Source organism: Leptonotus elevatus, chromosome 5 (genome assembly GCF_054856555.1).
Source record: "Leptonotus elevatus isolate MCC_2025b chromosome 5, RoL_Lele_1.0, whole genome shotgun sequence".
Lineage (NCBI taxonomy): Eukaryota > Metazoa > Chordata > Actinopteri > Syngnathiformes > Syngnathidae > Leptonotus > Leptonotus elevatus.
In genome coordinates this window covers 515,662-534,986 of record NC_141243.1, presented here as the reverse complement: position 1 = coordinate 534,986, position 19,325 = coordinate 515,662, and the positions used below count along the sequence as shown (strand labels likewise).

The window sequence follows — 19,325 nt, the reverse complement described above, 5'->3', positions numbered from 1 at the left end:
GCAGCTCAGCTGTGACGAAACCAGGAAGCCGACGCGGCGCCGCGGCAAACAAACGAACGCTGCAATGAATTGCGTTCCGGCAGAATGACTCACCGTTTCCTTGTTGAATGTTCGTGCTCGTTTTCCCGCCTCCGACGAGAACCAAGGCGACATGTTCGTCCAATCAGCTGCAAGTATTGTCCAGGATGTCCCGCCTTTCCTTCCCGAGCGAATCAAGGCAGGGCAGTCCCAGATCGACGTTGTGGAGCCAATCACAAAATCAGCTTCCCAAAATGCACAAGAAGACGTGCGCATTGTGTGATGAGCACTTTATTTCCAAATGTAATTAAAATCTTGTCAAGAGCTGCGAGCGAGCTTGCTGACCCGATCGTCGTGATTAAAGTGCATGCAATCGTCCGCGTCATCGGCGGAAGGAAATCGGACAAGGAAAAACGTGGTTTTTTTTGCCTGCGAGTTAAAATCAAATATGAAAAGAAGTAAAAGCTGCCGGCAAATCCTTCCTTACAAAGTTGCCGCTCTCGTTACGCTAGCGAGCCCTTCGTGCGGAAATCCACACTTGATGATGATGATGATGATGATGATGATGATGATTCTTCTTAGCTTTGTTATTCCCGCGGGCTGCCAGTGCGGCGAAGCGGGTCCGAGTGGCGGCCACGTGACGTTTGGTGAACACGCTGGCTGGCTCGGTCCTCATCTGTGCTCGTCTTTGGCCAAGTTGGCGAAACCCAGACGCGCGCTCTCCGCGTCAAAGGCGTCCAGCTCGCGCTCCTCGCGCTCCAGCAGATGTTTGATGCGCTCCGTGCGATCCTTCTGCACCGACAGCATCTCCTCTTCCATCTGAAGCACAAGCACGCCACGCGTCATCGGTGACGTCACGCGAGTCGGACACACGCCGAGCGCTTGCCGCCGCTTTGGTTGCATTCGCCTTGACGGACATTTTGCATGAAGAGGAATCGCTTTTGCTTGGCAAAACTTCCGCCTCCGTCACAAAATGTCAAATGGATCCCATTAAAACGTGTCGTGACCTTGACGCGCGTGTCGTGACCTCTACGCGGTGGCCCTGAAGTGCACAACGCAACAAACTCGGCAAAAAAGAGCAACTCCAAAACCTCGTCACAAATTCATAACAAAACTGCAAACCTAAACGACGGAAAAAGAAAACCCACTTGGGGTCGCGGCCGTTCTGGTGAGTGACGTGGGAGCCAGCGATGGACGACTACAACTTGTCAGCTTCCTTCAAAGTGAAGCCTTTTATGATCACAGTTGAGAAACTAAAAAAATTAAATACAAATGTGGAGTGAAAAAGTGTGTCGAGAGAAAACTTTCAAATAAACACTTTGCTGATGACTTGTTTAGATTTAGTTAAAGCAACGCAATAAGAAAAATAACTTCTGGACAACCAATCATGGGATTTTACTTTTAGTCTGAAAAATCAAAAGTCATGTTTATTAATAACGTCATTGAATTTTTTTCTTTCGTTCCAAAAAACACACACACACTAAAACGCACGCACGCACTCGGTCGACCCTGTGCAAGTATGACGTCATGGTGTTGGAGCGGCACGTCCCCGCGCGTCCAGCAGAGGGCGACAGGCGACGCTCCAACACGAGCCTGCCGCCTGCTCCTTTGTTGTCTGCACAAGCCGCATGACGTCATCACCGACACGCACGCACATCCGCCAACACACTATAAACATTCTCCAACACATATCAGAGACAAAACTTACAAACTTGAAGACGAACAACAACAGATTGAACGCACATTATTCTTAACACAAACTCACAGACAAAAACACACAAACATTCACACACTCATACGTAGCTATACACACACACACACACATCCATGACCAAAACACACACCTGCATGCATAAGACTCGTTAAAGACTTAAAGACGAAGCTCAAGACGTGTCCAGCACAAGCACACGCGTCACGTAGTAGAAAAGTCATCGGAATTTGGGGAGTTTTCTCACACTGCTAACTTGACAAAAATATGTTGAAGTTCCCCCCAAAATTAACTTCCATTTTATTTTTTTGAATTTATTTGTAAAGAATTCAGCCTACGATTGTTTCATTGAGCAAGATGAAATTTGGTACGCACCAAAAAAATGTGATGATCGAAGCCGCGTGTGACAACGTACAGGAAGTCGGTCGGCCATTTTGGGTCTGGACTTCTATTTGACTGGACTAATGCTGCATTGGAGGAAAGTAGGAAGTTGGACTTTTCCGACTTCAAACCAGGAAGTGTGTGCGGGAACGCCCCCTTCAATACGGAAATTCTTTTTGCAAAGTTGAAAAATTTCTCGGAGATTTCTCGGAATTTTTGTCTCAAAAATGTGCCACTTTATAAAGTCACAAATGTGTGAGTTTTCTTTCTCGGGATACGACGTAGCCCTTCTCTGAAAAAAGTGCGTGCGTTACGATATTGAGATAACACAGTCCGAACGGTCGAAGTTGGTCAAGTTGTCTTTTTGCGAGGCTCTCGTGACTCCATACAGGAAGGCTAGCATAAAACACGCACTTGTCAGTAAAGGTGGCAACGTAAGATGGCTGCCCTCCGGCATCGGCCGCAAGGGTCCTAATGCCAGTCCGTTCACATGCAAATGGCTGGTGCGGACCGACCTCCAGAATCTTCACTAGAAGAAGGCCGAGGGAAGCGCGGCGGCGTTTTTGCCGCCAAGGCGGCGTTTTTGGTGCCGTGGCGTTTTGTTCGTACCTTCTGCTCGAGGTGCGCGCGTCGCAGCGAGACTTTCTGCTCCAGCTTGTGTCGCTCGCGCTCGTGCTGCGCGTCCGTCTGCATCTTGATTTTGCTCTGGTAGGCGTTGAGCAGCTCCAGCTCCTGCTGCAGCTGCTGCCGGAGCGCCTGAGACTCCGCCTCCTGGGACTCGTCCAGGCGCAGCTGACGAAAGGAAGCACACGAGGCCGTCGTTAGGCGCACACGCCGAAAGACGCCTGCCGGGCAAAATCAACAAACGCGGCCTTTTTTTGGGGGGGGGGGGGGGGCATGGAAAACAAAAAATGTTCATGCAATAAAAGATTAATTTACTATTTATTTAGAAAAAGGGGGAAGGTCAATTGTTAAGTTAGTCAAATGAAATGTAAGATGAGAAAAGTCCTACGTCATGAAAATGAAATTTTTACAATCAAATATTTTGAAAGTGAAAGCTGGATTTTGCACTCTGCAATTTTCCCCCAATAGGCAAAAGACGTAGAGACGACTTTGTGTCCCCGAATGTTTTTTTTCCTGATTGAAGTAAAAAAAAAATTGTTTTAAATCGACCTGCTCATTTATCGCTTGGGCGTAAATAATTGCTAAACCATTTCATAATTTTTCCCCATTTTTTGTTCCCCAGCGTCATTGAAGTGAGGGTTGGCGCGGGTGCGAACGCGCGGGCGGGTCGGCGGGCGCGCGACTCACCGCCTGCGAGGCCATCATGTGGTTGATGCTGTGCTCGTAGCGCTCGGCGAGGACGGCCAGTTTGCGCGTGTGCTCGTCCTTGAGCGCCTTGAGGACGACCTTGTGCTCGCCCTTGGGCGTCACCTCCATCTGGTGGTGACGTAGCGCCTTGTACTGCTTGCTCTGCACCTTGCACGTGTCCTGGAACTGCTTCTTGATGGCCAGCTCCAGCGACTGCACGCGTACAAAGGAAAACCCAGTTGCAAGTTTTGGTGGTTGCTCCTCAACTCAGGACGAGGACAACTGTCTTTTTGACGACAACATTTTTGGTGGTTATTATTATTATTATTATATGTGACAAACACCTTTTTAGAGTACACAGGAGTAAAAATTTCCACATTTGGTCCCATTGACTCCCATTCTAAATCATATTTTTTTTTTTTTATCCCTTGACCGGAGCATCAACTAAACACAGATTTTAGTGTTTTTTTTTTTTAAACTTTAGAGTAGTTATGACGTAGCCCTTCGCTGAAAAAAATGCGTGTGTTACGATATTGAGATAACAGAGTCCGAATGGTCAAAGGCAAGTTGGTCAAGTTGTCTTTTTGCGAGTCTCTTCTTTGATTAGAATGAAATCCTATTTCTATTTGGCAGCAATTCGCATTAGAGTTTAGCTAAGTTTCCTCATTATTCACAAATCTGTTGAAAACAGCTTCTTCTTTTTTTCACGTGAAAACAATGGCAAAAAGAGCAACATGGCCCTGGTTGATCTCTTATACTCTGCTGCCACCTGCTGGCCGTTTTTCAGTTCAGAGGCTGCATCAAAGCCTTCTGTATGATCTCGCCTAAAAACAACAACATAAAAAAAATGACGTCTTTGGGACACGTCAGACATTTTAAATAGAACGTATTTATACGGGTTTGGGAGCAAATGAGTTAATGGATTAATCTGATGGTGAGAAAATCGGCAAACGCTAAAGTTTTCTTTGAATTCAGCACAAATTTGTTTGGGTTTTGAATCGGCGGGTCACGGTTAGTTGCAGCTTGAAGTTGCGGCCGCGAAAGTAAAAGGCGTCAAAGGCTGCTTTCGCTGTCGATGGGATGGGCCGGGATGTTGCGGGCGTGGCGGCGGGGGCGTGTTTGGCTTTTTTGTCCGGCGCGCACCTTGATGTTCTTGGGCTGCTGCCGCAGTTGCATGACGTGCTTGCGGTGAAGCTCCCTCTGGCGCCGGCCGTTGTACTCCATCTGGTTGTCCAGCTCGGTCTGGTGCTGCAAGCGGATCAGGTCCTGGCGCAGTTTCTGCAGGCTGAGCAGCTGGCGGCCTTCCAGCTCCTGCGTGGACTCGTCGTGGCGGATCGACGCGGCGTGCTCGCACTCCTTCTGGCTCTTCTTCTTGTGCAGTTCCTGAAGCGGGAACAAAAGTGAGCTCAGGGAAGTCGGCGCGGGGTCGCGGGGTCGGGGGGGCGCGGCGGTCTTAGCGGGGAACTCAAGCCCAGACGTGGAAAACTTGTGTGCGCGTCTCCCTCATCAGCCGCTGGTTACCAGTCATGTAACAACATTCCCCAAGGGCCCCAAGCAAGAAGATTGGGGGGCCCCAGCTGCCATTTGTAGTCTTTTTAAAATTGTCTTTCATAAACAATCACCATTCAAGGGACTTGTTGTGTTTTAGTTTGTTTAACATTAGCAAGAATCCTTCTCGGTGAGCCAGAAAACAGGAAAATAAAATTACAAATTGCATGGTCGTAAAAAAAAAAAATAAAATAAAGGAAAAAAAAATATTGTCATTTTTTTGCATAATAAAAGCCTTATTATACATGAGTCATTTTTTATTTATTAATTCAAAACAAAAAACGTTGGCAATTATTTTTTTTAAACCTACCATATATGGTCATTTAAAAAAAAGCCTTACTATACATGTTCATTACTACATGGTCATATTTTTAATAGACAAAAAAAACGTATTCTACATGGTCTTTTTTAAGTTTTACTACTATTCATACTAATTTACAAAAAAATAATAAAATCAATAATAAAAATTAACCTTACTATTGCATTTTTTTTAAAGAAAAAACCCCACCTGACTCAGGGAATTTGGGGCCCCTGCTGGCTAAGGGGCCCCAAGCAATTGCCTGCCTTGCCTAATGGCAAGCTACGCCTCTGCTCGTTGCTGACATGGAAATCACACACAGACGCGCGCCCCCCCACACACGCTTTGACAAATCCGCCATCATTTTGGGGGCGTGAGCGCGGATTAGCGCCCGGACGCTAATCTGCTTGGAACAGGAAGTGTTTGATGGGGTGGGAAGGGGCCGCGCGTGCGTGTGCGTGCGTGCGTACGTACGCACCTCTCGCATGTGCTCCTGCTCCAGGCGGTGTCGGGCGAGCAGGGCGTTGCGCTTGTAGGCGCGCGCGTGTCGCTCCAGGCGCAGGCGCTGGCGGGCCAGCAGGTCGGCCTCCTCCTCCGCCTGCGAGTGCTGCATGTTCTCCTTGTGCTTGGACAGACGCTCCTGCTTCTCCTTCTTCGGCGTGCTGGCGTCCTCGCTCATCTCCTGCCGCCAGCCACAACGTCAACATCAAAGGCGCGTAATCAACCGCGATGACAACAATGTTAACGACGCAACTTTGTCAGCGACACATTGTCAACAACGATTGCAACAACATCAATGACGCCACATCAACAACACGTCATCAATCAATGACGACAACGGTTTTGCAACAATGACAACATCAAAGACACGTCATCAATGACAACAATGAAAATGACACATTGTCAACAACACATCCTCAATGACAACGACAACATCACTGACATCACATCAACAACATAAAAAAACGTCCATCAATGCCAACGACAATATCAATGACAACATCAGACACATGCTCAACGACAACAACGATGGCAACATCAATGACGCCACATCAACAACATCAAACACACATCACTAACATCAACAACACATTGCCAACGACTGCAACATCAACAATGACAACATCAAAGACGCATCATGTAGGACGCTGTCAAAACAACATTGTCAACAACATCAATAACACCGCATTAACAACGGCATCAAAAACACGTAATCAATGAGAACAACATCAATGACACATTGTCAACAACACATCCTCAATGACAACAACAACGACATCAATAACACGGCATGAATGATGACAATAATGTCAGCAACGCAACATTGGTGCTCACGACAACAATTGAAACAACAGCTGCAATAACATCAAAGACACGTCACCCGCGACAACATCAACAACACGCTGCCAACGATGACATCATCAATGACACGTCATAAATGGCAACGACGACATTGTCAACATCAATAAGAATTGCAACGTCAACAATGACAACATCAAAGACATCTTAATTGACAAGGTCAACATTAATAATGGCATCAGAGACACGCCCTCAACGACGACAACAATGTCAATGATCACATTGTCAACAACAATAACATGAACAATGACACGTCCTTGTCAACAAAAACGTCAAACCACATCAAACAATGTCTACGTCTCACGTTTGCAACAACTTTTTGAAAACGGAGACAATTGAGTGCATTGATGTCAACGACAACATCAAAGAGGTCTTCCAACAATTCAAGATGCCTTCAAATGTTTTTTGTAAACAAAACAATTTCACCTCCAATGAAGCTTCTTTTTTTTTTCGGCCACGTTGAGATTGATCAGTCAACCGCCGTGAACATCAAAGACAAACGATGACCCAGCGCTAAAAGTTAGCATGCGACGAGCTCACCTCCTTAATCTTCTCCTTGCAGAGCTTGTATTGCTTCTTCTGCGTGTCCAGGAATGTGCTGAGCTCCTTTTTCTGCTGCGCCGCCATCTGCTGCTGGAACTTCTTCTCCTCGGCCAGCGACAACTTTGCCTGCGTGCGTTAGCATGTTAGCATCACGGGATTCTCGTACACCGTCTTTGTCTGCATGTGTTTTTTTTATTTCTTTATTTGTAAACTTGCATCCGCGACATTTGTTTTTCCTTCTCGCTTTCCTCGCTTCAAATATACGTACTTGTTGTCCTCATTTTTCCCAAGTATCCCCCCTGGTGACTCCTCCCCCCCGCCGTTCGCGCCGGTGGGCGTACCTCCTTGTCGGCGTGCGCGGCGTGCCTCTTGGCCAACTTCTCCAGCTCCACGTAGGCGGCGTTGGCCTGCGTCTCCGCCTCCTTGTGCAGCCGGAGGCGGTGCTCGTCCATCTCGGCCTTGAGTTTGTTCTCCAGCGCGATCAGCTGCTTCTGGTGCTGGCGCCGCATGCGCTTGTAGCCCGACATCTGCTCGCGCAGCTCGCTGTCCTGCTCGTGCTCGTGGATCTGCTTGGTCACCTGACGCACAAAACCGACACCGTCGATCGATCGCGCCGACCGACCGACTTTTTTTTTTGGGGCCACCAAAAGCCGTCGGGCTGTGCGAGAGCTCGCGCGACATTCAAAGGTTCCGTCAAGGTCAAAAACAAGATGGCGTCGACAACACAGACAACGGACGTTTTTGTTGACGGAGGCGCCACTTTTTCTTTTCCTGTTTTCGAAAAAAAATTCAAATGTTGGGATATTCAGCCGCTCCCGCATTTCTCAATCCAGTCGAAAGATTGACAAAATGCAGGACGCGTTGAGGACGCGAGGACGCACGCACGCACGCACGCACGCACGCGCGAACGTTGGGACAAAAAGAAAACAAAGCGCAACTGCCACATTTGGAATGATGCCACACTTTCTTTTCCTGGCTTGGAATGCAAAAAATGACGTTCTGTCCATCCATTTTCGGAAACTGCTTAGGGTGGCGGGCATCATATTTGGCCCTGAAATCTATTTTCTACGGAAACATATTGCATTCACAAAAAAAAAGCTTGGTTTATTCTGAGTATTTTGGGGGTTGATTTGTTTTAAGTATTTATTTTTTGTTTTATTGATTTTTTTTTTATTTTTTTTTTTTTTAATATTTTTCAGTATTTTTCTGCTTTTCTAAACATTTGTGCTGTTTTTCTGAATATTTCTTTCTCTTTTTGTTATGATATAACCTTTTTTTTTTAAACAGAAAAAAATATTCAGAAAACAGAAAATTATTCAATAACAGACTTTTTTTTTTTATTCTCAAAAAATAATAAAACATTTCTTTGTTTTTCTTCAAGTGAATGCATTGTGCTTCCATAAAAAAATATTCAGAAGAGCAGAAATTATTATTTTTTTAAATACTCAAAGCTCCCCAAAAACAAGAGTCAGAAAAACATGATTTTTTTTTCCCAAATGAATGCAACACGCTTCCGTAAAACAGAACAAAAGGACCAGTTTTTGATCAAAATCTGATTTGTTGTTTTTCCAAATAGTTCAATGAAACCAATTTCTTGTTTGACTTCAGATCACAGAAGTACTGACCTGGTCTGGACCAGTCCTGATAAAAAATCCCGAGTCGGTCCTGCCCCAGACCGGGTAAAAATGCTTTTGACTCCAAGACCGGACCGAGACCCTTAAAAAGTGGTCTTGAGACCCGGAGAACTCCTTCCCCCTTTCTTGTCCGATTCAAATCCCTCCAACTATTTATCGCGACTCTTTTTTTCACAAAAAGCTCCCAGATGAGGAGCGACATTTGTTCATGTTGTAACTCCGCCTTCCAGATTCCATCAATTCAATCATTGTGCTCGAAAAGGAACGTTAAAGCGGGCCGACCTGAAGACCGAAGTCGCCGTCCTCGCTGCGCATCTTCTGGTAAGTAGTCCCGCCCGAACGCCTGCGACCCAACATGGCGGCGAGCGCGGCGGTGTGCGGCACCCTGGCCCGGGTGGCGTCCTCTGCGAGCTCCGAGGGCCCCAAGAGCGCCCCCCCCCCCCCTTTCCCTGACAACGCCGGCCCTGGTTGGCGCCCAGGGCACGCAAAAAGGCCGAGGAGAGCACAGAGCGACCTTTTAGTGGCGCCAGCGCGACGCGGCGGGCAGCAGGTGGGCCACATGAATACCTCATTGACGGCCCCTGGCGAGGGGGGGCCCCGGGGGGGAGGGCGGGCCAAATAGCAACCAGCCGCGTTAACCCTGTGATGGCCAATCGGCGCCACGTGCCGGCCCAAACTTGTTTCAGCTGCGGTTGCAAATGCAAGCGGCTCGCCAAACAGTTCACACCTTTTCCGATTCATCGGCAAATATTTTCCATCCATCGTTTTGCAACAACTTCAACTTGATCAAATCGTCCTGCAAGATGGCCGACTGATTGTTTTTATTGGCAATCGTCCACTTTGCCTTTGCCAAACCGTCATCAAGATTTTTGCCGATTTTGCACGTTAGTTGATTTCCTGCACGCTCAATTTGAAATGTTGTCCTGTCTTGGACGAAAGGGACCGGACTTACATCACACTTGCTGTAGTTTTAATATCTTTAAGTTTGAAGCCTGAAATTAGATTAGCGTCCGGCAACAGGTCAGAAAGCTCAAGGGGGGGGGGCTAATACTTTTGCTATCATATCAAAGCTCAACTCAATCGTTCTTCTTTTGTATCCACAGTTGCGGGTTGGCCCAGTCCAAAGTCCTTTTCCCCAAAACACGCTCAGAATTTGCTCTGCTTTGACCTCCAGTAACCCCTGGAGCCCCTCCCCCTCCCTTGCCCTCACAGCAGCAGAGCGCCATTTTGACGGAGGGCACTTCTTGTTGCGCAATAGGCTCACAAAATGATGACGATGATGATTCGCGCCTGCGCGCGTGTCCAGCAGTCGTCTCTTTGTCTACCTGCCCGAAGACGCGGGAAAAAGATGATGTCATCCGACAGCAATCGGCACGCGCGCACACACACGGCGCTCGAGGGAAGGTTTGTAAAGCACTCGTGAAAGCGCGACGACTTCCTACTACTGACTCCATCTTGTTTCTATGACAACAGACGAGCGAGAGGAGACGTGAAAGGAAAAGAGTGAAGGCATCACCCAGCCCGTTTAGGCGGCAAACTGCACACTCGACGCTGCCGGCGATTCAAGAAAACCAACGAAGATGAACTGGTGGCAGTTTGGAAATGTACAAAACGAGACGTTACCGATTTTGCCAAGCTGGGACCTCCACGCGGCATCTTCCACAGCCCCTTTAGGCAGAAAGCAAGCAAGCGTGCGCGCGTAACCGGTGCTGCCATCGTTTCGAGACAAATCCAGCCCGACGGCTGGAACGTAACAAAAGGTGCGGCTACAGCTAACAAGCTAATGTTGAGAAGTCCATCAAACATCTCACGCAGCCTGTCTAGGCAGGAAACCCCACCTGCTGCTGCCACAAATGTTACGCCTCTGACATGGCAAGCCCAAAGTAGCCATGGAGGAAGTCCGTGAAAAAAGCAAAATACGAGCAAAACAGAGAATAGGCTAACTTTGGGACACTCAAACTGTGTGTTTCATGCAACCCGTTTAGGCAGCAAACAGCACCTAATGCAGCCACATGTCACTTCAAGCTATATCAAGACATGCTAGCAGTCCAGAAAGCAGCAAAGTAATATGCTGACACGTCCACTCGGTCACTGAGTGTCCTATGCAGCCCGTTGAGGCAGAAAGCTCACGCTGCTGCTGCCACGTATTTGATGTCTCACCATGAGCCTTTGACAGAAGTTGTTTGAGAGTTTCCTGGAGGAAGCCATGTAACTATACAACCGTAGTCTTTTTCGGGACAAACAACTCACCAAGGACGCAGACTTGATGGTGGCGAAGCGGGCCTGGTTCTTGTAGTTTTGGGCCTGGCTGCTCTTGGGGTGCATGCCGTCGTCCCATCTGTACTGCTGCTCCTGACACACAACAAACACGCACGTTTTTATTTCACGCCGGTTTCTTGGACACAAATCAAGTCCGTAAAGTGACAACATGCAGCCGAGGAGCCTCTGCAGCCCATTTAGGCAGATCACTCTCGCGGCTTCTGCATTTGCTACTGCTCAAATTTCATCAAGACAAAATTGATCCGGAAAGAAACAAAATTCAGGGTGCAGCTTGCATTGTCATTTTAGCTTTGCCAAAAACCTCACGCAGCCCATTTAGCCAGAAGACGTGAGCTGCTGGAACCACGTTTAGGCAGCAAACAGAAAAAAATTCGGTCTCAATTGCTTTATGAGAAATTGAACCTGGCAACACTCTGGAAGAATGTGGTAGAAAAAAAAAAAACATCCAACATGCCAACTTTGGGTTGTCCGCTGGCCAGTCAACGCATCCCATTTAGGCGGCAAACTCCACCTGCTGATGCAACCTTTCACCCTGGCTTTGCTTCGGGACAATCAGGCGGTAGCAAAAGGTGGAGTTCAATTAACATGCTGCTAACTTTGTGACATCCACCCTCTGCTGCCCATTTAGGCGGCAAATTCCACTTGCTGAAGCCACATCATTTGTGTCTTCCGTGTTTCTTCCAGACCAACCAAACCTCGTAGCGGTCAGTAAAGGAACACGTGAAGAATGCTGATGACAAGCTAACTGCGACATCTGACGAGGACCGACCGCAGCCCGTCTAGGCAGAAAACTCCACCTGCTGCCCAAATGCAAAAACTGAAATCTTAAGTAAGACATCATTTCTTAAATTTGACCTAAATTTGCGTTGACACGTAAATGTTACTTCAAACGAAATTGTCACACAAGATCATTGTGCTTATTTTAAGATACTTAATGATCTTATTTGATCAAACAGTCTTGGAATTGAGTGTTAACGGCCAGTTTGAAGTATTTAATGTGAAGTAACTTCTGCACATTTTTCAAAAAAAACAACTTCAACAACAAAATCTCCACAAATATCTGCATTATTATTGTAATTATGATATATTGAAATGTTGGCGTGGACGCGTCTGCTGCGTTGCGACTGGAATTGAAGTTCCCAGCACAGGTTTTGCGCGGCAGCCATTAATCGCACGTAAAAAAAAAAGAAGAGTGGAATTTGAAATGAACGCACTCATTTTCACACCCCTAAGTTTAAGAAAATTGTTATTACAGCTTGAAAAAAAGTACTATTTTCAAGACCACTGCGCTCGATATGGGCATAGCATTATTTGTTTATTTTTCAAAATCTTACATCTTTGAAATTGAAGTCAAATCTTCTTGTTCAGTTTTTTCCTTAAATTTGTGAAAAATATATCAAATATGTATGATATGATATAAATATGTCAAAACAATATTTCAAAGCGAGCCCGCTCGCAGTCTGGGAAGCCGAGTTGAGCCCCGGCGGCCCGTTTGCGGCGGGAAATACCTCGTCGGCGCGGGCGGCCGAGTCCAGGGTGCCGGCGTAGTCGTGCGGGTCGTCCAGAACCTCCTGCAGGCTGTTGACGCTGCTGCTGCGGCTGCCGGTGCTGACGGAGGCGCTGGGGATGGAGCGGTTGCTGCCCAGGCTGCCGGTCTTGCGGCCGGCCGCTTCGCTGTCCTGCCGGGCCGGGCCACAAAGTCACCACGAGCACGCCGGCGCCGGCCCGGCCGCATTTGGAGCGCCACCCACCTCCTCGTCCTCCTGGCTCCCCCCCATGGGCCCGCTGTGCTTCTCCTGGTACAGGATCTTCTTCATCTTGCGGTACTGCAGGTTGTCCAGCTCGCGAACGGCGTCCTTGGTCCTCTGGATCAGGTCCAGCAGGATCCTCGGCGACCGCTCCCGCCGCACAAAGTCGTGCTGGGGGAAGAGAAAGAAAGAAAGAAAGGAAGAAAGAAAGAAAGAAAATGGAAAAAAAAAGGAAAAAGGCTTCGGTTGGATGGCGCCCGTGAGTGACGCAGGAAAACGGCTCCCTCGTTTTCATGATGCAGCAATTTTGCTCATTTGTCCGCAAAGTCGAGTCGCTAGAACTATTTACAAGCAATTTCATCACGAGCCAATTTGCAACCGGGGGTCAGAGGTGACAAAACCAGGTCTGGGAAGTCCAAAAAGCGTCCGCCAGCACTCACTCGTAGCAGCTCCCCCGACGAGGGTCGGTCCTGAGGAATTTTCAGCAGGCAGTAGTCCACAAAGCTTCGGAAAGGGTCGGACCTGCACAGAAATGCAGCAATTATGTTGGATTCCAAACAATCGTCAACTTTTTTTGCTCCATAAATGTTGGCACGTGGGCACGGGCGGCCATTTTTGCTCACAATGTCCACGACGATCATACCCGATGCAGCAGCCGCTTCCTTTGAATTCTCGTTGAAGCGAGCAGGACGCGCCATCAGCAGCAAACACAATCGCTTGCGTTATTCGTACCTCATTCCCCTCATTTGCATAACGCTCAATCTTAACGCATAAATGCTGCTTTGTTTTCGCCATCTGACGATGAGCAAGATGCTGGACGACAAGAATCAAAATGGATGGCGGCGGACGGCTGATCATCATCAATAAAACAGGATTGCGACTCGCCGTGACAAACATCACGTCGCGTCAGGAGGGACGCAAAAATTCTTCTGCTTATGACTAAACTAAATCTTCGCATTCATGTCGGATGTATTTTGTGTTCTTCATTTATTGATTTGATTTAGCCATTTACTTAGTATTCATTTGATTTACTTTTTTATTTTATTATATTATTATTATGCATATGATACATATATATATATATATATAATATTTATTTATATTTGTCTATTCATTTATTGATATTTATATAAATGATGAAATAATAATAATAATAATAATATATCATATGATATTATATTGTATTTACTGCACGAATTTCTATTCCACTCCCAAACTTCCGATGCAAGTTGTTTTAAATTGTGTGGAGTAATCAATTCCCGACAATCACATTTAAAAGGGACACTTGACACATTGAGACATTTTAAGCAGTCAAAAGTTGACATTTGACAACTTCCTTATTTTTCATGTTCAATTAATAGCTTTGAAAACAAACTGCGTTCACTTGCTGTCGACTGAAGATGACATCACCTGCGCTGAGGAAACAGGTCATCGTGGCTCACCTGTTTTCTGGGTTTGTCCAGCAAACCGAGCCATGATTGGTTGTCGTTGATTTGGTCCCAGCGAATCGGATCAAAAGCAATCCATCGAATTTGGAGGGCGGACGTTCGCGCATTGACAAAACCATTCAAACAATGAGCAAAAAAAGTGTGGTATGGATTTAACGTGTTAAAAGAAGAAGAAGGCGGTGGAGGGACGCCAAAGTGGACAGGACAAGTCGACACCCCCCCCCCCCCCCCCGTCCAAATGGCAGCTTTTTGTTGATTTGCTCTCAAAAATGAGACAAACATCAACCGTGCGCTTCGACTGAAAAAGCCATTACAATAATATGAGATCCTATTTGAGAGGCCAATTCAGAGATTTGGATTTTATTTCGGGGAATACTGACGAACGTCCAGGCCGAGAGGGCGCGTGCTTGAGCGCCACCTCGTGGTTACGTGCGCACGTCAGAATTCTGACTTTAAAACGAGAATCACGCCAAACTCCTTTTTTCCGCTCTCTTCACTGGCCCGAATCCTCGTCCGTGCATTTGCAAATACGACACTAAAGCTGAGAAAAAGGAAAACATTTTCGTTCACGGTACGAGTCCGTCGGCGGCGTCTTACCACTCGTTGGCCTGCAGGGCGGGCGAGTCGTTCTGCGCGATGTGATATAAGGCACTCATGGCGTTCATGTTGAACAAGGGCGGCTTGCGCTCGGCTGGAAACGCAGCAAGACCAGAAGTCAGACGGACGGAAAAAGTCGAGCCCGGAGAGGCGGGCCGGGCCGGGCCGGGCCGGGCCGCTGACCTAATTCGATGCAGGTGATCCCCAGCGACCAGACGTCCACCTTGCCTTCGTACTGGCCCTCGTCCATGGCCAGGATCACTTCGGGGGCCATCCTGGGCACAGAAAACACGGCAGGGCCAAAAAGGACTCACTTGCCGTACTCGAGGATTTCCGACCCGCATTTGTCGACACTTCTGCTTCCTGATTGGATCCGAGCTGACCAATCGCAATCGCAGGTTGTTTTGCATGACGTTCAGGTTCAAAACGTCACCGATAAACACTTTACATCGCGTCCTAATGCCCGCGATAACAAATACAAACATGAAAACCGCCCCACATTTTTTTACATGTCGTTCTTATGTGGGAAAAAAAATACAATAAAAAAATTGCCCAGCAGAAAAAAATGTGGGTCTGATTGGGTTACATTTCAATTGTTTCGCAAATCCAATTGAAACATTTCCAAAATGTCAAAACAAAAAATGCTGCTACTTTTTTAAAAGGGTGTCTTTTCCGTTTCTATGAAGAAAAAACATTCATTAAAACAGCAGCATTACATCAAAGGGAAAGGAAACATTTCAGAGTACGGAATGTTGATGCCAGGTAATGTGCTCACTATTGGTTAAAAAAATAAAATATATATATATATAAAACTAAGATGAAAATGTAAAAACCTTGTTTGAAAAACCCTCAAATAAAAAAACATGTTTCAAACCCTTTAAAAAAAAACGATAAAACTCTTAACTTAAAAAAAGAAAAACCCTAAAAATAAAACGAAAGATATAAAAAAATATAAAAGATATAAAAGACACAAAAAAAGATATAAAGGATATGAAAATAAAACGAAAGATATAAAAAGCTATACAAATAAAACAAAAACAAAAACAAAATAAAAAGATACCCCCCCCCCCCCCCCCAAAAAAAAAAAAACTTGGACCCAAATGTGAAAGTCTCACCAGTAGGGCGTCCCCACGAAGGAGTTGGCGGGCGAGGCGATGGAGGCGGAGCCAAAGTCGGCCAGCTTGACCTGGCCCGGTTCCGTCAGCAGGATGTTGCCCGCCTTCACGTCTCTGAAGACGCGCAAAAGCAACATTCAACAAACTTTGAAACATTTGACGGTTAACAGGCAGCGATAAACACAAAGAAAAGATCAGAAAAAGTTCATCACTGCCAATAATTATCCAAATAACGAACACCAACATAGAAAACACGTTTATCAACAAAATAAAGTCAAAATAAAATGCTAAAAACAAAAACTACCGCTGACTGAAAGTACATCTTACGTTTATAAAATGAACTCCAAAATGTCAGAAATGAGATTTGGAGGTTGATTGAAAATTGATTTTTTTTTTTTTGTGATTGCTGCACATACAGAAGAAGAAATTAAGTCCAAAAGTCAGTTGACAATTCTTCTTCTTACTTTATGACATAAAACTTAGTGGCTACTTTTTTTTATTTTTTTTTATTGGACAAATACACCCTAAAAAGTCAAACTAATACTAATAAAAACATTTTCCCAAAAATAAAAAACAAATAAACTTGCTCTGAAAATGAGCTAAAAGTAACTGAATTTAAAAAAAACAAAAGCTTCCATTTGGTTCATTTCAAAGGACAACATCTGCAGCAGATGCTGACGATTTCCATCTGGAGTCTTTCGAGAATTCAATTAAAATGACAAACAAGCAAAGAAAATCAAATCAAAAGTGCCTCTAATGAAAAATGCTCAACTTTTGGAAACCCGATGGCGGCGCCAGACGGACGCTTTTTAGCATCTGCTCCCAAATGATCTTCTTTTGATACAAAACATCACAAAATCAAGTTCTATTGCACAATATTTCTATTCATTTTTAGCGTCTTTAATAAAGTCTCTTCTGTTTTTGTGGTGATAAAACGGCACGTTTGCCGAGTACGCGCCGTCTTGTCCGCCCAACGCAATCCTCAGATCTCGCCAGTTTTGTTTCTCGTATCATTTCCAAAGGTTGCCCCGAATCACCGGCCGTTTGTGTTTTGTTGCGTCGCGACCGTCCAAAGGTTGCTCGGCCGTGCGGCTTGATTGATAAAAGAGATGATGCGGAGATACGGAGAGCAAAGGTCGCCGGCCGCGCTGTGTTTCCCGCGCACACGCATTTCTGCTCACCTGTGAATCATGTTGTGGGAATGCAAGTAAGCCAATCCGAGCAAGGCACCGTGGGTAATGGCGGCGATTTCCACCTCTTGCAGTGGTTTCTTGTGAACTTACGCACGCACACACACAAACAAAAACAATGACAAGACGTATCGACGGACGCGTCCATCCAAACGGCGTCCTCACCCTCGAGCAAATCGGATGCGGAACCCAAGCAGTACTCCATCACCAGCTTTGGAAATGCGCGAGAAAGAAAAGATCATTTTGCATTGCATACGTTTGACAGACAGGTGGCGCTGTGCAGGCACGCGGGCCGACAAACGCTCACCCAGGCGGTGTTGTCCTTCAGGTAGCATCCTTTGTACTCGATGGTGTTGGCGTGCCGCAGCTGGCCCAGAAATTTCACCTCCTTGATGATGTCCTGCCACTTCTGCGCAACCAAACCACAACGGTTATTGCAATGATGGCCACGAGAGGGCGCTCAACGCCGGCCTGGAGGTTTTGCGGCCAAGCGTCGAACGTTGCCGTCGTGCCGACACGCGAGGGCCAAACTCGGATCGTTCCTCTGCCGAGTACGCGTGCTTCCGATGTCATTCCGATCGGATCAAATCTGGCGTGGCCAAAATGGCTGCTTCAAACTAAAATGGCTGCTTCAAACTAAAATGGCAGACTTCCTGTGCACTTCTTTGCACTCTGCAGCCAATTTCAAAAGTGTCTTCCTTTGCAGTTGAAAGTGTTCATTTGGTCGACAAAAACTAAAGAAAAATAATTTGGTCAAGGCACATTTTTCATCCAAACAAAACGAGACTCGACGAAAACAAGAACCGGAACCAAATCAGAATGCGTTTTTGTCGACGAGATGAAAATGTACTTCACATCATAAAAACTGGACTAAAATCTATGGACATTTTAGTTCATGAACAAAAACGAGACAAAAAGGATATAAAAAAATCTTGACTTTGCTAATCTGTCACTGTGACACGGTCATGTGACACACAGTGACACGCCCCCTTGCAAATCTGCAGCTCGCGAGTGCAACGTGCACAAGCACGAGGGACAGACCGGAGGTGATTCACAGTGAAAAGTTGAAAAAATATATTTAGAACGTAACATGAATCGTGAAAAGTTGAAAAAATATATTTAGAACGTAACATGAATCAACGGCTCTAATGTTAATCCGACCGCTAACTATTGCTGGCTAACTTGCTAGCTCGTAGCCACAGTAGCCACTTGTTGAAATACTGGAATTGGGTGTCAAGTTGTTTTACATCAAAAAGATGAGAGACATTTTGATGGGAAATTGTTTCAGATCTGAAATGTTCAACTTTATCGGCTGACCAAAAAAAATAGATACAAGGTTCAAATGATTGTCGCTGGACTAAAATGATGTTTTCTCGGACGGCAATCAAGACGAAAATGCTATATTTATAAAAATGGAATGAGGTTGACGACCGGTGATAAAAGCGAACGAGCGTGACAGGAACTGGATCCAAACGGAGACTAAATTTCAAAATGGCCGATCAAATGAACATGAGCAGTTGACTTGTCTTACTTCAGTGGTCTGCTTGCCGTTGTAGGACATCTTCTTGATGGCCACCACCTCGTTGGAATACGAGTTGCGGGCCTGCGTGACAATGCGGGCCGTCAGTCCATTTCACGGCGCCAGCAGCAACAAGTCAAACATTTGCCAATTTGGCCCATCGGTCCAGCCGAGCTCATTTCGATGGCCGAATGGCGCGAACTGACGGATGCGGGCACGCCGTCGATATTGACAGAAGGTCGACGAATAATGAATGACGGGTAACTTTGAAATTCCGTCGCCGGAAGCGTTTCATCCGTCAACGTAATTGTCGATAATCGGTTCGGTTCCGACCGACCGTTCTGCTGACGACTGAAACTGGATTTGCGCGTCACGCTCAGACTCCAAAGGGGGAGGGGCAGAGGAAAAGGGGGAGGGGCAGAGGAAAAGGGGGAGGGGCAGAGGAAAAAGAAGAGGAAGCAGAAGAAGAAGAAGGGGAGGCGGAAGAGGGAGGAGAAAAAGAAGAAGAAGTTCTTCAGAATTCGCAAAATGTAACAAAATCTCGTGTGTCATTTTAATAAAGTTTGTTTATTTGGAAAATATCAATTGACAACTCAGTCGTTCATCACAATCATAACGATGACGCTGT

The 19,325-nt window shown here is 46.3% G+C and overlaps 1 protein-coding gene across 5 annotated transcripts in view; it reads right to left on the bottom strand.

Moving 5' to 3' along the window:
• Nucleotides 1-293: 293 nt before the first annotated feature.
• Nucleotides 294-19,325, bottom strand: part of taok3a (TAO kinase 3a) — a 34,213-nt gene continuing 15,181 nt past the window's right edge. For 4 of the 5 annotated variants that reach the window (XM_086075888.1, XM_086075890.1, XM_086075887.1 and 1 more), the window contains exons 4-21: nucleotides 18,710-18,781; nucleotides 17,486-17,587; nucleotides 17,344-17,389; nucleotides 17,170-17,266; nucleotides 15,989-16,102; nucleotides 15,057-15,148; nucleotides 14,874-14,967; nucleotides 13,269-13,350; nucleotides 12,832-12,999; nucleotides 12,589-12,759; nucleotides 11,051-11,152; nucleotides 7,508-7,744; nucleotides 7,164-7,292; nucleotides 5,743-5,946; nucleotides 4,562-4,801; nucleotides 3,419-3,631; nucleotides 2,717-2,899; nucleotides 294-837 (exon numbers count right to left, since the gene is read on the bottom strand). In XM_086075888.1, coding sequence (XP_085932014.1) covers nucleotides 691-837; nucleotides 2,717-2,899; nucleotides 3,419-3,631; nucleotides 4,562-4,801; nucleotides 5,743-5,946; nucleotides 7,164-7,292; nucleotides 7,508-7,744; nucleotides 11,051-11,152; nucleotides 12,589-12,759; nucleotides 12,832-12,999; nucleotides 13,269-13,350; nucleotides 14,874-14,967; nucleotides 15,057-15,148; nucleotides 15,989-16,102; nucleotides 17,170-17,266; nucleotides 17,344-17,389; nucleotides 17,486-17,587; nucleotides 18,710-18,781 — 2,493 coding nt within the window. In that variant the 3' untranslated portion in view covers nucleotides 294-690. The remainder of the gene's footprint in view (nucleotides 838-2,716; nucleotides 2,900-3,418; nucleotides 3,632-4,561; nucleotides 4,802-5,742; nucleotides 5,947-7,163; nucleotides 7,293-7,507; nucleotides 7,745-11,050; nucleotides 11,153-12,588; nucleotides 12,760-12,831; nucleotides 13,000-13,268; nucleotides 13,351-14,873; nucleotides 14,968-15,056; nucleotides 15,149-15,988; nucleotides 16,103-17,169; nucleotides 17,267-17,343; nucleotides 17,390-17,485; nucleotides 17,588-18,709; nucleotides 18,782-19,325) is intronic. The other variant, XM_086075892.1, reaches the window with a different exon arrangement.